We start from the raw sequence: 18163 nt of genomic DNA on the forward strand, positions 1-18163 counted from the left end.
TGGAGTGTACAGTAGATGGCAGGAGGCTCTGAGGTGAGATGTTGGGGCTTGAGTTATCAAGTGACGGAGGATCACTGTTGTAAATGCAAGGAACTGAATGCAGTAATTCTCCAAGCCTCCAGCCTATCTCCAGCTGTAGAAGTCAGAACTTAGATGTGCTAACAATAGTTGAGATACTGAATCTGCATCCAGTCTTTGTATAGCCTGGGATCCCACCACACCCATCTTCCCTCTTTCTGGACCCAGCTACTCAGTAGACTGTGCAGCCTTTCCACTTCAGGTGCCCCCTTATTAAAGCAAAGCTGTCATGCTGAGGACTCAGTGCCAAGAAAAAAGTCTTTGGGAAAATGGCCTTTTGCCTTGCAACATCCATCTTCTTATTTCTCCTGGTGGTCACTGTGAACTCCAACCCATTGTCTGGATTAAATAAATGAAAAATGAGATGATAGAGATCTGGGACTCCACTGGGCATTTGGATTCCTTCTCAATGGGGCTAGGGTCCATCCCTCTCACACAGGTAATGCAAGATTCATTCTTTTCCTACTGGCAACACCATTCTTACTCTGTATAAGGCTCTGAAAGAAGCAATTGTGTACATGTGACTGATTAATTCCAGCAGTCTTTGATATAATTGTCCAAAGATTTGCCCTGGTACTAATTTAAAACACAGTAGCCAATTTAATAAAACTAACAGTTTGCAGCCAAGGCCTTTGTTATTTTGTTTTAATCATCTTTTACCACCAATTGAAATGATTTTCTACTTTCTTGGTGCAATAAAACAAAATAGAAGGGAAAGAATGGAGGGACAATGTGGAAATTATAAAAGATCTAGAGCTTCAAATCCCAGGATAAGGTAACAGCAGTCCTGAGATTTAACTGGTAATTTGTGTCAGACTGAGATTTGAAGGGAAGACAGTTTGGAGGAAACTCCACACCTGGATAGCATTAAAGAAGGGAGAGAGGAAAAGATCTACAAAGAACTCTTGTTTTTTCCTGAATGCAACCAAAGGCGATGTGTGACAGCTTCCCCAAACATTCTACTGGTGATGGACAGGTCACTTGATTACAGAGCAGGGGCTTGTGACAAGCTGACCGGTCGCCAAGGACTCTGGGAGCCAAAACACCAGATACAGTTGGAGGTAAACAAGGCATGCTGCAGAGTGTGAAAATCGAGGCCAAGTCAGGGCCAATGAGTCCAGCGGAGGGCCCCAGTGACAGCTGGTGATTGAGCGGCACTAACTGAACACAGTTGTGGAGGGCCAAGGGCCAGTAAGGAAAGCCATCTCCTTTCTCCTCCCTGTGGCCTCTCTGGGTGGCCAGCAATTTTATTATTGGCAGAGGGCAAACCCAACAGCATTTTCGAATTTGGCACCACATCTAAACCATTTGGGGACTGGGCTTCTCTTTCTTCTCTCCCCTTACCCTCCCCAGGAGTGGCTTGAGTGTCATCAAAGCCAGTGTGCAGTTAGCAAACTACATTTCCTCTCAATTCTGAAACCCATGTGCACTTGGGGAAAATGTAATCCTTATGTTTCTGATTCATTTACACTTAACTCATCAAAACACTATTTTGTAAGAGCTATTTGATGTCCACGAAGTCTTCTGAGCCCTTTTGTAAGCCTTGCTTCTTAGAAGCAGGAAGTCACATTTCTGATGAGAGAGAGAACTTGAACCTAAAAGGTTGAGTTTGTTTTGAAATGAAGGCTCTTGGAGGGTCACATGAACCTGAGCTTAGCCAAATGCGTTCTCTCATTTCCTATACCAACCCCGTCACCCGCACCAGCTGCCATGACGTTACTATGTTAGCTCTCTAAGATTTCATTCTGAGCAAACAAGGGAGACTTCTCTACGATCAGAGGGAGCCGAGTTCAAATGTGAGTCCCAAGGTCTGGCCAATGTCCAGCACTCTGTTACATAGGGGAAGAAACACCTGGACTGGGAATTAGGAGCGCTAACTTCAATTCTCTGTTCTGCCATTGAATGACTGTGTGACTCTGAAGAAGTGGCTTCCTCTCTTTCAACTCAATTCTCTCATATGTCAGTCTCTCAAGTGTCAGTCCTGGTGTTGATGATCTTCAATGCTCTTTCCAGGTCTGAGAGTTTTTCAGTTTAATTCCTAGACAGTAGGAAGTTTGAGCATCTCAAAATTCTCTGCTTAAAATTTTTGGAGACTGACTTTGTATACACAGAGCTTAGCTCAAGAAGGAAACACAAATATGTAGAAATCAGAGCTGGATGACTTTGAATATCACTTACTCCAAGTATCTCATTGTGGGATGGATACTAAAGCCCAGAGATGGGAAACAAATGGCGGTAAGTCATATGGCAAGTTAATGGCAGAGTCCAGCTGTCCTGGCATTTTTGACTAACATTCCTAGATGGAAGTTTCTAAACTTTTCACTTCATAGGATTTTGAAACTGGGGCAAAAACCTAGTTCCCACTCTGACAACAAGAATGTAAAAGCCAGCATCAGAATGGAAGGGGAGCTGGTATTGCTTTGCACAGTGAGGTGGTGTCTGGCTTGTATTAAAGCCCATGAGTAAATGATTAATCCTGGGTAGAAAACAAAGCCTGAGTCTTGTAACGTTATAGGTATTAGTTCTATGGAAGATTAACCCCCGATCCCCCTCGGGACCTCTTTAGAACATTGGACTACACTTTGAGAATCAGTGGATGATGAAAACAGGTGGTCTCACAGGTCTTTGTTTGCCTGCTCCCAACACATACACACACACATGCAGGTACTCACGCATGCATGTACATGCACACACACAAATGCATGCAAACCTGCACATGTATGCCTCAATTGCTCCTGTATCTCTACATAGGAAAGAAATGTTGTGGCTGAAGGTGAAGTGCCTGTATGCCTGCCTCTGATTCACAGGCCAGCAACTGGAAGGCACTTTTGAACTCCTCCTTGTTTCATCCCAACCCAAATATGCCTCTATAGCTGCATTCATTGTGTGTTTCAGTGATGCCAGTAACACAGGCATCTTTCATAATACACTCACCTGCCTCCTGCTATTGATTAGTTATCCAGGTATTTTTTCCCATTAATATCTCTCAGCCTCATCCAGTACTCTCCATTTCCACTTGACTACCATAGACAACTGTCATCATCTACTTCAGTTTGCCAACATTGCTTTTCCTCCTTTACCATTTATGGTCTATGCCTCCATCCTTATTTCTATCCAGATATACACACACAGTCAAAGAGATGTCCTAAAACCAAATCTAATGAAGATCTTCTCTTACCTTACAGACACTCAACGGCTCATCACCACTCTCAGAATGAAGTCCAGACGTCACAGCAATGAACTCTGGAACCATCATGATCTAACCCCTGTCAACTTCTCTGGCCTCTTTGCTCAACCTCTCTTCTTGAAATTTTACCCTCAGCCACCACCCTGAGCAAGCAGTCTCACCTTCCTTTCGTGGCTTCATTTTCTTGCCTAGGCTTAGTTGCCACCTCTTTCAGGAGATTCTCACTGACCTGTGAAGCTGAGTGAGGAGCTCTTAGCCCATGTGCCTCCCTTAACATAACATCTTTCACACTGTTAGATATCACTTGTTTATGTGTTTACTTTCACATTAAGTAGACTAAGCTCCTGGAAGGCTGGTATGTCCCTTACTGACTGGTTTGTCTTCACTGCCTACTATAGGACCTGTTACACAGACAGTGCTAAATAATTGCCTGTTGAATGAATGAAACACAGAATTACACCTTCTGGCCCAATGCCTTTGCTTTAAGGATAAGAGAGCTGAGGCCCCAAGAGGAGCAGTGACCATGCTATAAGATTCTCATTTGTCCTTTCAATCCTCAAGTAACTAATCCACCTTGGAGGTTAAAAAAATGACCTCCAATATACCAGATATGATGTGTATTATCATGATTTTCTGGCCACTTATTGATGTACCACAGGGTTTACTGATCAATTTATTCATGCATGCATGCATTTATTTCATCTGCATTTATTGACCATCTACATGATGTCTGGCCTTGCACAAGAAGCTAAGGATAGAGAATAACATGGCAGATATTACACAGCCCCCACCTCTAGTATCTCAGTGTCAAGTTAAAATGCCACCCAGGAAAAATGCACCAAAACATTTTGAAATTGTCTTATCAAGGAAGAGCTTTGTAAGTCCTAAGAGAAAGACTGGGTCTAGGTGGAGTCCTGAGAGTCCCACTGTGCCTGGAGGCTTTCTTTAGATCTACATGGCCAGCCTCCAAACTCAAAGTTCAGACTTACTAACAAAGTGACATATAACCTGCTGCCTCCATCTTTACTTAATTAGATGCACTGAGCACAGTTGAGAGCTAAAGGATAATCTGAACAGAATGTCGGAGCTATGACCTACCCCTTTATTTTATAGAAGGGGGTCTTGGGCCCACAGTTGGGGACCCATCTGATCAAGGACACAGCAAAATTTCAGGATACCAATACTAGAATCCAGGTCTCCTGATACAGGGCCAGCACGTGGTGGGTTTTCTCTCTTATTTTTTCTTTAACTGAGTTACAAAGGTTAAAGTACAATTTCTTTTCCTTCTTCTAACCCAACACTGAAGCATGGCAACTCCTGTTAGAGTTTATGGGAAACTGCTTGATGTGTGTGTGTCTGTGTGTGCCAGAGTGTTTGCCTTTTGCACATACTCTCCATCATGGCTCTGGCCAAGAACAAGCCTAGTGAAAAATCAGACAATAGAAAGAATCATGAACATTTAAATCTTTATAGTTCACAAGATTGCATCAGGTTCTTGCAAGCCTATTATCTTATCAGTTTTTCCCACCACTCCTTGTTAGACTATATGGACAGTCACCCACTTTGTCTAAGGAAAGGAACTTAAGCTCAAACAATGGAAGAAACCTGTTCCACAGCAAGGCTGGTGCTGGTGTTGGAGTCAGATCTCCTCATTCCAAATTCAGCATCTCTAAAGTGGTGTCTGAGGTTGTGTTTTAACAGACACAACATAAACCCACCAAGACCTGCCCTCATGATTCTCAGTGTCTCCAAGCACAGACTGAATAGATTTTGTCCACTCCTCTTGCCAATGCCCAGTGTGAGATAAATTCCTCCATTCTTCTCACATCTGTAATTGCTCTGACAGCTGTTATTTTCCTTCTCTTTCCTCTTCATTTATTTGTTTTTTTTAAAAATCAGGAATTGGAGCAGCACAACCAAGTCTAGTCCATCCTACCTACCCCCAGGGTGAATAGAAAATAACAAAGTAGTAGGTGACACCAGGAAAGGCATTGCAACCTGATTTCACTAACTCATCATTTCCAAAGGAGCTTCCTCAGTAATGCCAGTCCTATGATATGTGATAAGAAAACAGCGTACCTTTTTCAAACAATGTCAGAATAGACTACATAAAGCATTCCAGCAATCTCTGGGAGATTCACAATGAAAAGTAACATGTTTTGTGAAGTTCTGCAGAACAAGGCCTCTTGAACAGAGTTTAAACTAGGATTCCTTGCAAACACACAGACCTCTTTTTCCCTCTCAGAACTGATATTAATATGTCATGCAACTATTAATCCATAGAAACCTATAGAAACATTTGGACATATCACAATTGCTCTATCTGTTTTTCTGCTGACAGATATAGACACATTTTCTCTAGCAATGTGGTGCAGCTGGATGATTAAGACCCATCATCCCCTTCCCCAAGGTAACAACATTTATTTTCTCTCTCTCTTTTTTTTATTCTTGCAGACAGGGTCTCACTCTGTTGCCCAAGCTGGAGTGCAGTGGTACAATCATGGCTCACCACTGCAGCCTTGACCTCCCAGGCTCAAGTGATCCTCCTCCCACCCTCCTGAGTAACTGGAACCACAGGTGCACACCACTATACCTGGCTAAATTATTATTATTATTATCATTATCATTATTATTATTATTTTGTCAAGATGAGGTCTTTCTATGCTGTCCAGGCTGGTCTTGAACTCCTTGGCTCAAGCAATCCTCCCACCTCAGCTTCTCAAATTGTTGGGATTACAGGCATGAGCCACCGCATTTGGCCTTCATTTTCTTTTCTATCTATAACCTTGCTCTTTAAAAAACCTGACTTCAATGTCTAGGCTGTGATCATTTCTCAGGAGAACCATCTCAATTCTAACCAATAGTCTGGCATGCCAGGAAGTTTCTTTCCACTCAAGTTTATTCATGCATGTTTATAAGAGGCACAAGGTTGAAGTGGCTAAGAATCTTACCTCTAACTCTTCCAGAGGGAAGTTTCTTAACATCTTTAAACATTAGTTTTCTCAGCTGTAAAGTGGAACTAATAATAAAAGCTCAAAGAATTTTTTTAAAAGGATTAAATAGGAAAAACTTTTTAAAGCACTTAGCACAATGCCTGGTACATAGCCAATAAATGATGGATATAATTATTACACTGTATTACACTTGTATAATAATACAAATAGTCCTAGCTTAGAGTCATCAAACCCATTATTTTACCAGCTGGGTGTATGTGGGCCCGTTACATAGTTTATCTGAGCATCTTGTACAGAATGGGGGAAAAAATCTGTTGAGGACATTAGGATAACTGTTGAGATTATTTATTAATGGGCACTGTGTCAGGTCCGTTGTAAAGACCTATTACATTTTTCCTATCATTATATGGAGGACAGGCCTAATGCATTTTGGATACTTCATTCAAATATACATTTAAAACGCCTTCTCAAAGCCTTTCAAAATCATTCTAAAACAGGAAGGGTTATGTTAGCTACACACAATTTTCCATATAGAGTATTGCTTTCTTTCTATTTGGATGGCATCAGGATTGAGCAGATTATTTTATCTTTAATGATTAGCTGAAAGATAAGAAAATATGGTGGATGAGATAGTAATTTTATGGTTATGGAAAAAGATTCTGTTACTTTGAGGAGAGGTTTCTTAGCATGTTGTAAGTAGACATGCGTTGTGTGGCAATAGTTCCAGTCCAGTCATGAACAATTTCAGTCCTATGTGTTTAATCAGCCTTCTTAGCATTTCTTCTCTTATGACTCATGGGCATCTCAAACACAATATGTCTAAGACTGAACTCTTGTTCTACCCCATGCCCAACAAAACAATAAATTAAAATATATTCCTCTATTTCAGGGAATAACATTTCCCTCATTCCAGATACCCAAACCAGAAATTCGAGAGTCATTAAACAGCTACTTCTCATTAAACTGCTTGAATCCGAACTATCACCAAATCCTGTTGGCTCTACCTTTAAAACATACCTCCAATTCATTCACTTTTCTATGCAGATAATCATCATCTTTGGTTTGGACTGCAGCAGTCAACCCTAAATGGATTCACTCACTCTTCCTCAATCCTTTCTTCACAGAGTACCAGGGAAGTATTATAAAAGCTCCAAACTGATTGGTTTAGTCCCTCTATTTCACAGTCAATAAATCTAAACTCAACATGAGCCACAAACTCTTCATAATCTGGCCCCTTCTTTTTTTATTTATCTAAATTTATGGGGTACAAATGTAATTTTGTTACATGCATAGACGACAGAGTGAAGTCAGGGTTTTGGTGGTAGCTATGGTCTGAATAATGTACACTGTGCCCATTAAGTGATTTCCCATCATCCACTCCGTTCCATTCCCCCACCCTTCTGAGTGTCCATATTGTCTGTCACTCCACACTCTATGTCTATGTGTACACATTATTTAGCTCCCACTTATAAGTGAGAATATGAGGTATTTATCTCTCTATGTCTGAGATGTTTTCCTTAAGATAATAGCCTCCAGTGCCACCCATGCTGCTTCAAACGACAAGATTCCATTCCTTTTTATGACTGAGTAATATTCCATTGTGTACATGTACCCAATTTTCTTTATCCCATCATCCACTGATGGATGCTTAGGTTGATTCCATATCTTTGCAATTGTGAACAGTGCTGTGATTAACATATGGGTGCAGGTATCTTTCTGATATAATGATTTATCTTCCTTTGCGTAGATACCCAGGACTGGATTGCTGGATCAAATAGTAGTTCTATTTGAAATTCTTTGAAATATCTCCATGCTTTTTTCCATAGAGGTTGTACTAATTTACATTTTAACCAGAAGTGTATGAGTTCCCTTTTCTCCACACCCTTGCCAACATCTGTTATTTTTTGTCTTTTTATAATAGTCTGGCCCCTTCTATCTCTTTACTCATTTTCTACAGACTCTCTCTTAATTTAATGGGGAATTATACTCTATTATAACGTCTTGTAATAATAGTCTTCAGTTTGTAATTATAATTTTACGTGTGCTATTATTCAGTTCTCCTACCAGATTATAAGATTCAGAGTTACACTGCCAGTACAAACATTGACATGCAGAAGGTACTCCTTATTAAATGCATGAGTGAATAAATGTAGAAACAAACAAATGAATAAATTTATCAATGGAGCTATTAGTTCAATTTTTAACTTCTATGGGTCTCAGTTTGCCCATCTGTAGAAGAAAATCTATAATGATTCACTCACTACAAAGTTTAGTAGTGCATTCGAGTAATCTATAAAAATTTATGTAAGCAGTTTTGATGGTATTAGCACCAAACAGGAGCCCTTCACCCTTTCAAAATTGAGAAGGCACTTGGAGACAGCACTTCTATGGCTGTTGCTGACCCTGGAGATCAGTTGATTTTGTTAAGCCCTTTTGCTTATCCTAATATTCCCAGAACCCATATTTCATTCTGAGAAATATTTGGCCCAAGACTGATGAGAGGGAGTCATAGGTGGATAACGCCTGGTTTCCAGAACCAGAGTGAGATTGTGCTGACTATGTGCTCCCCTGGCCTGAGCTAAGAGAAGTGGTATTCATTCTGGGCTTGGAAAAACAACTCTCTCTACTGATGCTGCTCATCTCTTCTGGTGGGTGGGACATCAGAATGTAGGCAAAACCATGCTGGGCAGGCGTGGGAGAAGGCCCTGCTCAGGAAGGGGTCCAGCCTGAATCATGCATTTCAGCAACAGGTTACTGGAAATCATGCTGGTTTGGCCATGTCCACACTTCCTAAGCCGCCTCCTCCTCATCTGCTTAAATGTTCAAAAAACAATAAAAAAAAATTTGCTTTATTCTCTTTTTGGTGTTTATTCTATTGCTTTTGGAAATAAGAAGATCTAATTTTAGTATTCATTTTCTCCATCCATCAAGATACCATCTTGTTCTTTGTCAGACATTATGACAATGACTGTGCTCTGTTTCTTGCCAGGCACACCCTTTGGGGTCAGACAAAGGTATATAAAACTTGGCCTTAGCATCTATTAACTGGGGCAACTTAAATCATGATCTTATGTCTTATAGTCTGAGCTTCTCCATCTAAGAAGTCAGGCATGCTAATACCTAAACATCATTGGTAGACTTATAAAAAAGTACTGAGCATATATGAGGTTTTCACTACATGGTAGTTATTGTTAGCAGCAATGTTAGTGCTACCAGTAGTAAATGCTACAAGAATACTAGCAATGTGAAGGTGGTTAACACAGTGACTAAATTTAAGCTCTGCTGAGAGCAGAAACTGGGTTGGTTTTGTTACTTCTTGTATCTTCAGAATGTGTCATGGTTCTCAGCAAAGGGATTGTACTAAATCAGCATTTGATAAATATATCAATACATAAAAGAAGAATCAGAGTAACTTCTTCATAAATGCTATTTCCCTCTTAACTTCCTGTTTCACCCTGGATTCTGATAACATTAATGGATATGCAGTAGGGCTGACACTGAAATCCCAATTTAATGAATGAGAAATTGAGGTGTGAAGGAGATTAAAGACGTGGCCTATCTTAAGGATATGAATAGACAAGTCACAGAACAGGAAATGCAATTATCCAGTAAATGTATTTGAGTAGATGCTTACTTAAGAACACGTAACAGAAATGTCAACAAGAAGTCATATTTTTCCCAACAAAGTGGACAAAAAAAGTGCAAAGAAAAAATACTTCCATTATGCCAAATAATAAGCAGTCATGATACAAAATAGCAGGTCTTGGCACACACTGCTGGTGGGGTGGAAGCTAGTTCACCTGCCCAGAATGTCATAGTTGTGTCCCTTAAAATGAAAAAGACCCATATATTGTTTATCACCAGCAATTTCTCAGTATTGACCCTAGAGAAATGCTTGCATGAATGCATGTGCCTACAAGGATGTCTGTATGAGAATGCTGACTCCAACATTTGCTTGCAGTAGAAAAATGTATGAAGTGACCTAAATGCCCACCATTAAGGGTATGGCTAAATTACCTGTAGCACATTCATACTATGGGATACTGTACAGCAGCTAAAAAGATTGAAGTATATCTAAGAACTGAAGTAGATAGATATCCCAAATTAATACAATTTCCACCCCAAAGTTAGACATTTGATCTGTGGTCGAGCACACCCTTCTGACAGGCAGTATGCTTGTTCTTTTCTCCCTTCATTTATTCATTCATTCATTTATCAATCTTGACTGAACATCCACTTAGTTTCAACCATTTGAACTGTGGTAAACCTCTTCAATGATCAGCTGTTATGCATCCTTCAAGTCTCAGTTTACATGTCTCTTCTTTCAAGAAGCCCTCCTTACCTATTCATGCTGGGTTTGACACCCTTCCCATGTTTTCTCACAGCCCCCTGCCCCCCGTGCTCCTCACACCATAACACTTTTCATGCTGCAGTATAATATTTTTCATTTAGAACCGTGTGCTCATGAGGCCAGAGATCACGTCTATTAATCAGGGCTGTATTCCTAGCACAGAACAGACATTTAATAAATACTTGTTAAATGGGATAAGTATTATTTAACATGGATTATATTAGATTTTCACTAGTTGATGGATGGATGAATGAATAAATTAATACACACAAGAACAAAGGATGGATGACAGGGTGAGAAACGGAAAGAGCTATAAAAAGAAATGAGGCTTAGGGAAAATAAAGAAAGAAAGAAAGTGGTGACTCAGCTCGAGAGCCATAGAAAGAGCATATAAGAGCCACCTGTGCCTTCACCTGACCCTGATTTGGGCTAAACTTTCCAAATCCTCTGAGGCTTAATATGGCATCATGTATCAGTGTTATAACTAAGATCTGAAAGCAAGAGACTCATCTTTTGAGAGCCCACTTTGTGCTGCTTCTGACTTATTCCTTACATGCTCAACAAGTATCCATGGAGCCCCTACTGTGCCATATAAGTGTCATAAATTCTGTACTTCAGGTGAAGGAAAAACCACAAGCACTGTTAAATATAATACAACACAAACTATGATCAAGGACTAAGGATCATGTTATAAGAAATTCGTATTCCAAACAGGCTGGGATCCCAGGGATGGTGGCTCAACTAGCTTTCATTATTAGTTAGTAGGGGACACTTCCGGTCTCTGTTCAAATGTCATCTCATCAGAGAGGACTTCCCTGACCATCTATCTAAAAATCATTAAATATTTTCCAACTGAGATATTATACGATAACATGCTTCTTTTATCTCTCCTCAACTACATTGTAATAATCAACGAAAGCAAAAACTTTTTCTTGCTGTATTCATTATTGCACCCCTAGAGGCTAGAAAGTAGTTAAGCTCATGTTGGGAGTCAACAGATATTTGCCGAGCAAGTGAATTGATGAATGAACTAAAGTTTCTGATTGATGGGTGTTCAAAGCATTTGACATTCAGAGGCAGAAATTTGGATCTGATTTGTAAAATTTGGACACACAAGAACGTCCACCCAGATCATATAAACATCTCCTTTCCTTATGTCTATTCATTTCCCCAAAGACTTATATTGAGAATGCCAAGGAGGTGAGATAAAATAGATATAGATTGTGTTGGAAGCTTTACAGGTCTGAATGTGAGAGAAGAATTAATAGATGACTAAATTGGGATACACGAATAAGCCAGTTGAGAGAGATGACTTTTAAGAGTGTTTCTAGCTCCAAATTGAGGATCCTAAGAAAACAGAGGCATAAACAAACATGCTTGTTCAACCAGAGAATGAATGATCAGGAGCACTAGCTTTGGAGTTGACAGATCTACTTAAGAGCCCAGCTTTGCCCCTTGATAGTTGTAAACTGTAATCCACATTCCTTCTCTAAGTTTCCAGTCCCTTTCTATAATCTGGGGATAGGACCGCCTACATTGTGGGGTTGTTGGGATGATTAAATCAAATGAGATTATCTATGTAAAGTCCCTATTTAGTGCCTGACACAAAGTACAAGCTTATTACATTTTGGCTTCTCCATTTCTCTTCAAATGCTAAACTCCTCATTCTTCTTTCCAGAACCATTTAAAGAACATTTACTCAGTGCTTACCTTGTGTCTATAATTGTTCTAGGTGCTTGGAATGCACCGGGAGAAAAAGAGGGAAAAAAATCTAGCCCTCAGGGTGTTTACATTCTAGTTCTAAGTTTAGACTTCAATTCATCCAAGTTTGTGTTAGAAACCTCTGACTCTGTGTTTCTGTTTCTTTCATCAGAATATTATTTTACTGCAATGGCACTGCTTGCCTGTGCCTCTCTTTTCCCATAGACTGTGAGCACCTTGAGTTTTCAGCACCACTGGATCACCATTTCTTAACATAGTGCATAGTGCCTAATAGATACCCAGTGAATATTTGTTTCATGAAGTGATGGATGAATGAGACAGACCAACGAGTAGATGGATAACGAGAGTGAGCTACTTTTCACTGTTCCTGGTTTGCTTTATACTTTTCTTTCTTAGTTTTGCCCAGAGTATTTACTTCTTGGAGAAATCTGAAGATTTCATATAGGCCAAGGAGCACAGTGCTCAGTACAGAAGCACTTGACAGCCAAGTGGAGAAAAAGATGCTTCGCTGTTATTTCTTCCCAGCCAGAAGCATAAAGAACTGCCTGTGTAACTTGTGTTATTGGACACCAAGACATCAAGGGTGGGCCACAGGGACTGACTGTGGACTAGTGGCCTCTGACTTGTAAGCCTGTCTTCCGCTTGCTATATTTAGAGCTTTGACCAGATCGGATGCATTTCTCGGCTCTAAAATTCTGCCTTTACATTACTGCAGTAGGAGGTAGTGTGAGTAGCGGTTAGGAAGGTGAAATTTGGAATTAGACTTAGGTTTGAGGCCTGTCTATGCCATTACTAGCTGTATGAGGTTAGTTTAATCACTTCTCTGAGTTTAAGCTTTTTCACCTACCTCAGAAGTGTCTGTAAGGCACTTAAAGCAGAGGAAATACTTAGTAAAGGTTGTCATTATTATTGTGGTCCACATTTCAGAAGGGCATCCAGAACCAGTGAGGTTTCCTCTGGGTACTGATTCTTACAGATAATCCCTATTGAATTCCTTTTACTACAAAAAAGTATATGAATCACCTGTAACCCCAGACACTTCTCTGTGTCTGCCCACAGAGAAGGGCTTAATGTGTTGTCCTCTCATTGTACAGATATGGAAACTGAGGTCCAAATAGGTGATGTGGTGTGTCTTTGTGTCATATGATGAGTTTGTAGCAGAGTTGGCACTGGTCCCCTTTCTTCTGATAGTGGCATTTCTCATTCAATAGAGGGGTTTCCACTTAAGGGAGATGGAGATGTTCCACATTTCTTTCTGGTCCTGGCCAAAAGTAATCAGTCTACTAGAAGTTTCCATGGGGTAAGCACAGAAGACTCTCTCTTCATCACTGCCATACCTTGGGAAACTATCTCCAGTGTAGATAACAGAAAGAATAAATATTTTTGTTGAGAGAAAAAAAATGAAGACAAAGGTCAAAGGGAATCATGTAATGGGTTGAGTCAGGAAAGAAAAAGAAAGCATTTTTTCCCTCTCCTCTTTTTCTCCAAAACAGTCTTTATATAGAACTTGTATAAGAGCCAATTTATTTGATATGGAAAAAATGTGAAAGCAGCAAAATACACATACACACACATACACACACAAAGAGGTATTTGTGGTGGGGTTCAGAACTCAAATTACCAAGAGATAAAGGAGTTGAAATGGTAGGTTGATTTGGAAGGATGTGTTTCTCTTTTTTCAGCCTCAGAGAATATTCAGGTCAGGAAGTCCAGCCCAGCCCAGCCCAGATCTCCAATAAACTCCTTGAAACACAAAAGAGTACAAGAGGAAGGCCAATGAAAGCCTCAGTCTAGCCCTTGTGCCTGTCACATAGTAGGGACTAAAGAAATATTTGGAGAGTGAATGAAAGAACAAATTGTGCGTAAGAGTGTCGACCTCAATACTGATGATTTGGCATAGTATGTAGCACTTTTACAAAGTAGGTAGGAGTTCAGCACTTAAGTTTGCGTGCCTTTAGGAAAGGGACTGGTCTGAGTCATCCTAATACTGTTTCCAGTGCAGAATCTGGCATATAGAATGTTCTCAGTACATATTTGTGAATTGAGCAAGTAGTTGCATGAGTGAAAGAGAACTTGGAGATTCCTGGACCTTGGAGACAATTTAGAGCAGTGGCTATTAAACTTTAACTAGCATCCAAATTACCTGGAGAGGCCCTGCACTCAGAGTTTCTGATTCACTAGGCTAGACTGGGGCCTGAGAGCCTGGCCTTTCTCAGTTCCCAGGTGATACTAATGCCGTGGGTCTGGGGCCACACTTTGAGAACTTGTTTTACTGCACTGGTTTTTAAACTTGGTTGCAAATTATAATCACCTTATGAGATTTTAAAAGTTCTAATGGTCAGGACTTATTCTTAACCATTAAATAAATATCTGAGGGGATAGAGAGTGGAAATGGGATACAAGGGAGACCCAGGCAATTTTTAAATGTCCCAGTTTTTAAATGTGCAATCCAAATTGAGAAGAACTGGCCAGGCACAGTGGCTCAAGCCTGTAATCCCAGCACTTTGGGAGGCCGAGGCAGGCAGATCACGAGTTGAGCTCTCAGACCAGACTGGCCAACCCGGTGAAACCCCATCTCTACTAAAAACACAAAAATTAGCCCAGCGTGGTGATGCGTGCCTGTAATCCCAGCTGCTCAGGAGGCTGAGGCAGGAGAATTGCTTATACCTGGTGGGTAGAGGTTGCAGTGAGCCAAGATCGCACCACTGCACTCCAACCTGGGTGAGAGTGCAAGGCTCTGTCTTGGAAAGAAAAAAAAGAGAAGAACTAATCTAGTGCAACCTCCTGCATGCCAAGTTGAGGCATCGGAAGACTAGAAAGGACAAGTGACTCACCTAAGAGGGTAGAGGCAGTTAGTGATTTAGCTGAGATTTAGCTGAGAATAGAACTAAGCTAAATCACTAAGGGTGCTTTCATTTATTCAGTTTAATTTTCACCATTTCACACTTATCAACCCATGGCAGCTCTCACAGGCTCATAACTTGAGGCAAAAAAAATGAAAGCTGAGTTTAAACTGAGATTTTAAAACATCTATTATTTCTTCCCTCCATTGCTTTATAAAGAAAGTTTAAGTGGAAGCATATTATAGAACTCTACCACTCTAGACAAGTGAGGAGATGGAAGAGACAGGGTTATGGAATATTTTTAAGGCAGGACTATCCTTTAAATTTTAAGTACATTCTCAAACACAAACCAAGTGCTCGTTCTGAGTTCTTAAACAGCTGTTCCTCATCTTTGATTCAATGAATTAGAAAGAGTTTGCCTGTGATGTGCACATTAATTGCTAGTATGTAAAAGGAAGTGCTGGTAAAGTGTTTGAAAGTGGTTCTGCCCTTTAAAAAGATTAAAAGTTTCCTCTAGAACTTGGTTTCCATTAATGATTGGCTTAGTGAATATTTTCAAGTAGACAGAGCGGAGATTGTCTTACATTATTTTAGAACCAAATAAAGAGCCACAAAAGGCCTATAGAAACCATTGACACCCAAATTAGATGGCGAAGACTCTATCCTTTTTGTAGATTAAAACAGAAGTTGGAATCATATCTTTAATTGAGCATCAGTTGAGTGCACTGGCTTAGAAGTCAGAACGAAATTCCAATCATTACCTTCACCACTTCCTAACTGTGTGATCTTGGATGAGTGACTTCACATCTCTAAGCCCCAGTTTTCTTCTTTGTAAAATAAGAATAGTACGGCTGTGGTTGTGGAGAGGATGGAATGAGTAAAAGATGCAAAGAACTTAGCCCATTTTCTAGTACACAGGAAAAGCACCAATGGCTTCATTATAAGATGGTCTTCCTCCTAAGACAGAAATTCTGAGGATGTTTGGGGAAGAAGTAATAGAGAGGTGACTTGAGAAGTGAATAATTTTTTTTTTTTTTTTTTTTTGAGATGGAGTTTCACTCTTGTTGCCCAGGCTGGAGTGCAATGGCGTGATCTCGGCTCACTGCAACCTCTGCCTCCTGGGTTCAAGCGATCCTCCTGCCTCAGCCTCCCGAGTAGCTGGGATTACAGGCATACATCACCACACCCAGCTAATTTTTTTGTATCATTAGTAGAGACAGGGTTTCACCATGTTAGCCAGGCTGGTCTTAAACTCCTGACCTCAGGTGACCCACCTGCCTCGGCTTCCCAAAATGTTGGGATAACAGGTGTGAGCCACCTCCCCGGCTGAGAGGTGAGTATGAAAGACAAGTACTACTTCACATAAGAGCAGTGAGCATCCAAAAACAGTGACAGAAACCCAAAGCTGCAAAGGCCTTAAGGATCAAGTGGGTTTGAACCACTGTTCTGCCTCAGGAAACAAGACAAAAACGCTGTTAAAGTTGATGTTCACTTTCCAGCACAATTTTTGTGCAAATACCTAGGACTGTGCCCAACCCCCAGTCAATCTACTATAACTTCACCCCTGATTCACCCACTGAAAAAGCAATCAAAATGCATAAATTGTCTTTAATTTAATATAAAAAGAAAATCATTCACAAACTTCAGTTCTTCTACTTTCATTAGTAATAAATGATTTTCTCACTGCTACTCTCATCCAACCTCCTTCATTTACTATTGGAATGACTAAAATTAAGAAAGGCTTATGAGGCTTAAGGTCACACATCAGATTTGTCACTAAATCCAGGTCTAGTGGTCCCTTTCCCATTGCTCCTCCCATGATATCAACTCTGCCATGTTAAGACAAATCTACACCCAATGATGGGTTACAATCCATAGAATGAGTCTTGGCTGTGATGAACCTTCCCTTTCCTGTCCAGGCCTCTCTGACCTGCCTCACGTTTCTCCACAACCCACCCACTTAATAAACTCCCTATTCAGAGAGTGCACTTACATGTCTATGAATTTCCTATTGAGATGTAGGATGGAGGCCACATCCACCTGGAGAGGAGGGTCCCGGACCACCTTATACTGCAGGGGCTTACACTGTAGACAAAGTGGGGTATCTGCAGTGGAGGTCAACATGGCAGCATCGATCTCTAGGTGCTCGTCCAGCGTGTAGATCTGGATGCCGTACACCTCCTCGCCCACGTCCTGGAGCCTGATGGTCAGTGGGATGTCACAGAAGACATTCTGAGGACCCAGGGAGATGTTCTTCCCACTGACAGTCAACAGTTTGATGTCATTGACAGCTCCACTGGAGTCCCAGTCAGTGGAGACAAAGGTCACCCAAATGGTCAGAGACTCAGGGACCAACGGGTAGAGGAATTCCAGCTCGAGGTAGCAGCCTTGAGGCTCAGGGCAGGCTGGAGGAACTGTGTGTGGGTTGACAGCTGAATTTGGGCTCCAGGTGCGGACACTGGACTTACAGGGCTGTTCAACATCAGGATGACCTACGCAGAAGAGATGAGGGAATGAGTTCTTGAAGAAAGAGCTTTATTCTGATCCTTAGAGTTTCCTGTGGACCCCAGGAGAAACCAGCCTGACTAGAACTTAGACAGAGGGGAAAAGGAGAGGAAGGTTCTTGGTGTCTTGGTGAATCTGCTATACACACAGCATCCATCTCATCCGCACCCCTGCAATACAGATTTCAGAGGAATCACCAGACATTCAGTCAAACTGCTTTCATCTGATTACTGAGTCAATGTTCAAACTTTCCTTCCTCATCTTCCACTTAGGAGGCTGTGCTGCCTAAGATGAAAAGAAGTAAAGGCTCCAAATATAGAGTGAATCGATCAGGTTCATACAACTTGAAGTGTAAAGGTCAGCATTGGAACCAAGTTTTGTTTCATTTTGGAATCTGCATTCTTTGTTCTTGTCCCTATTGGATGCAGGGAACTCTAGAATAAATTAGAATCCTTGTGGTGTTACTGCCATTGGTAAAACCTACTTGGAATGACAGAAATCCTAACCCCACCCCCTGACCAGC

At 40.9% G+C, this 18163-nt stretch overlaps 1 protein-coding gene across 1 annotated transcript in view; it reads right to left on the bottom strand.

The window, feature by feature from the left end:
• The window catches only part of PAPPA (pappalysin 1), a 246345-nt gene that overhangs the window by 147837 nt on the left and 80345 nt on the right, over positions 1–18163 (bottom strand). The window contains exon 7 of the mRNA XM_015116970.3: positions 17129–17627. Coding sequence (XP_014972456.3) covers positions 17129–17627 — 499 coding nt within the window. The remainder of the gene's footprint in view (positions 1–17128; positions 17628–18163) is intronic.

Source organism: Macaca mulatta, chromosome 15 (genome assembly GCF_049350105.2).
Source record: "Macaca mulatta isolate MMU2019108-1 chromosome 15, T2T-MMU8v2.0, whole genome shotgun sequence".
Lineage (NCBI taxonomy): Eukaryota > Metazoa > Chordata > Mammalia > Primates > Cercopithecidae > Macaca > Macaca mulatta.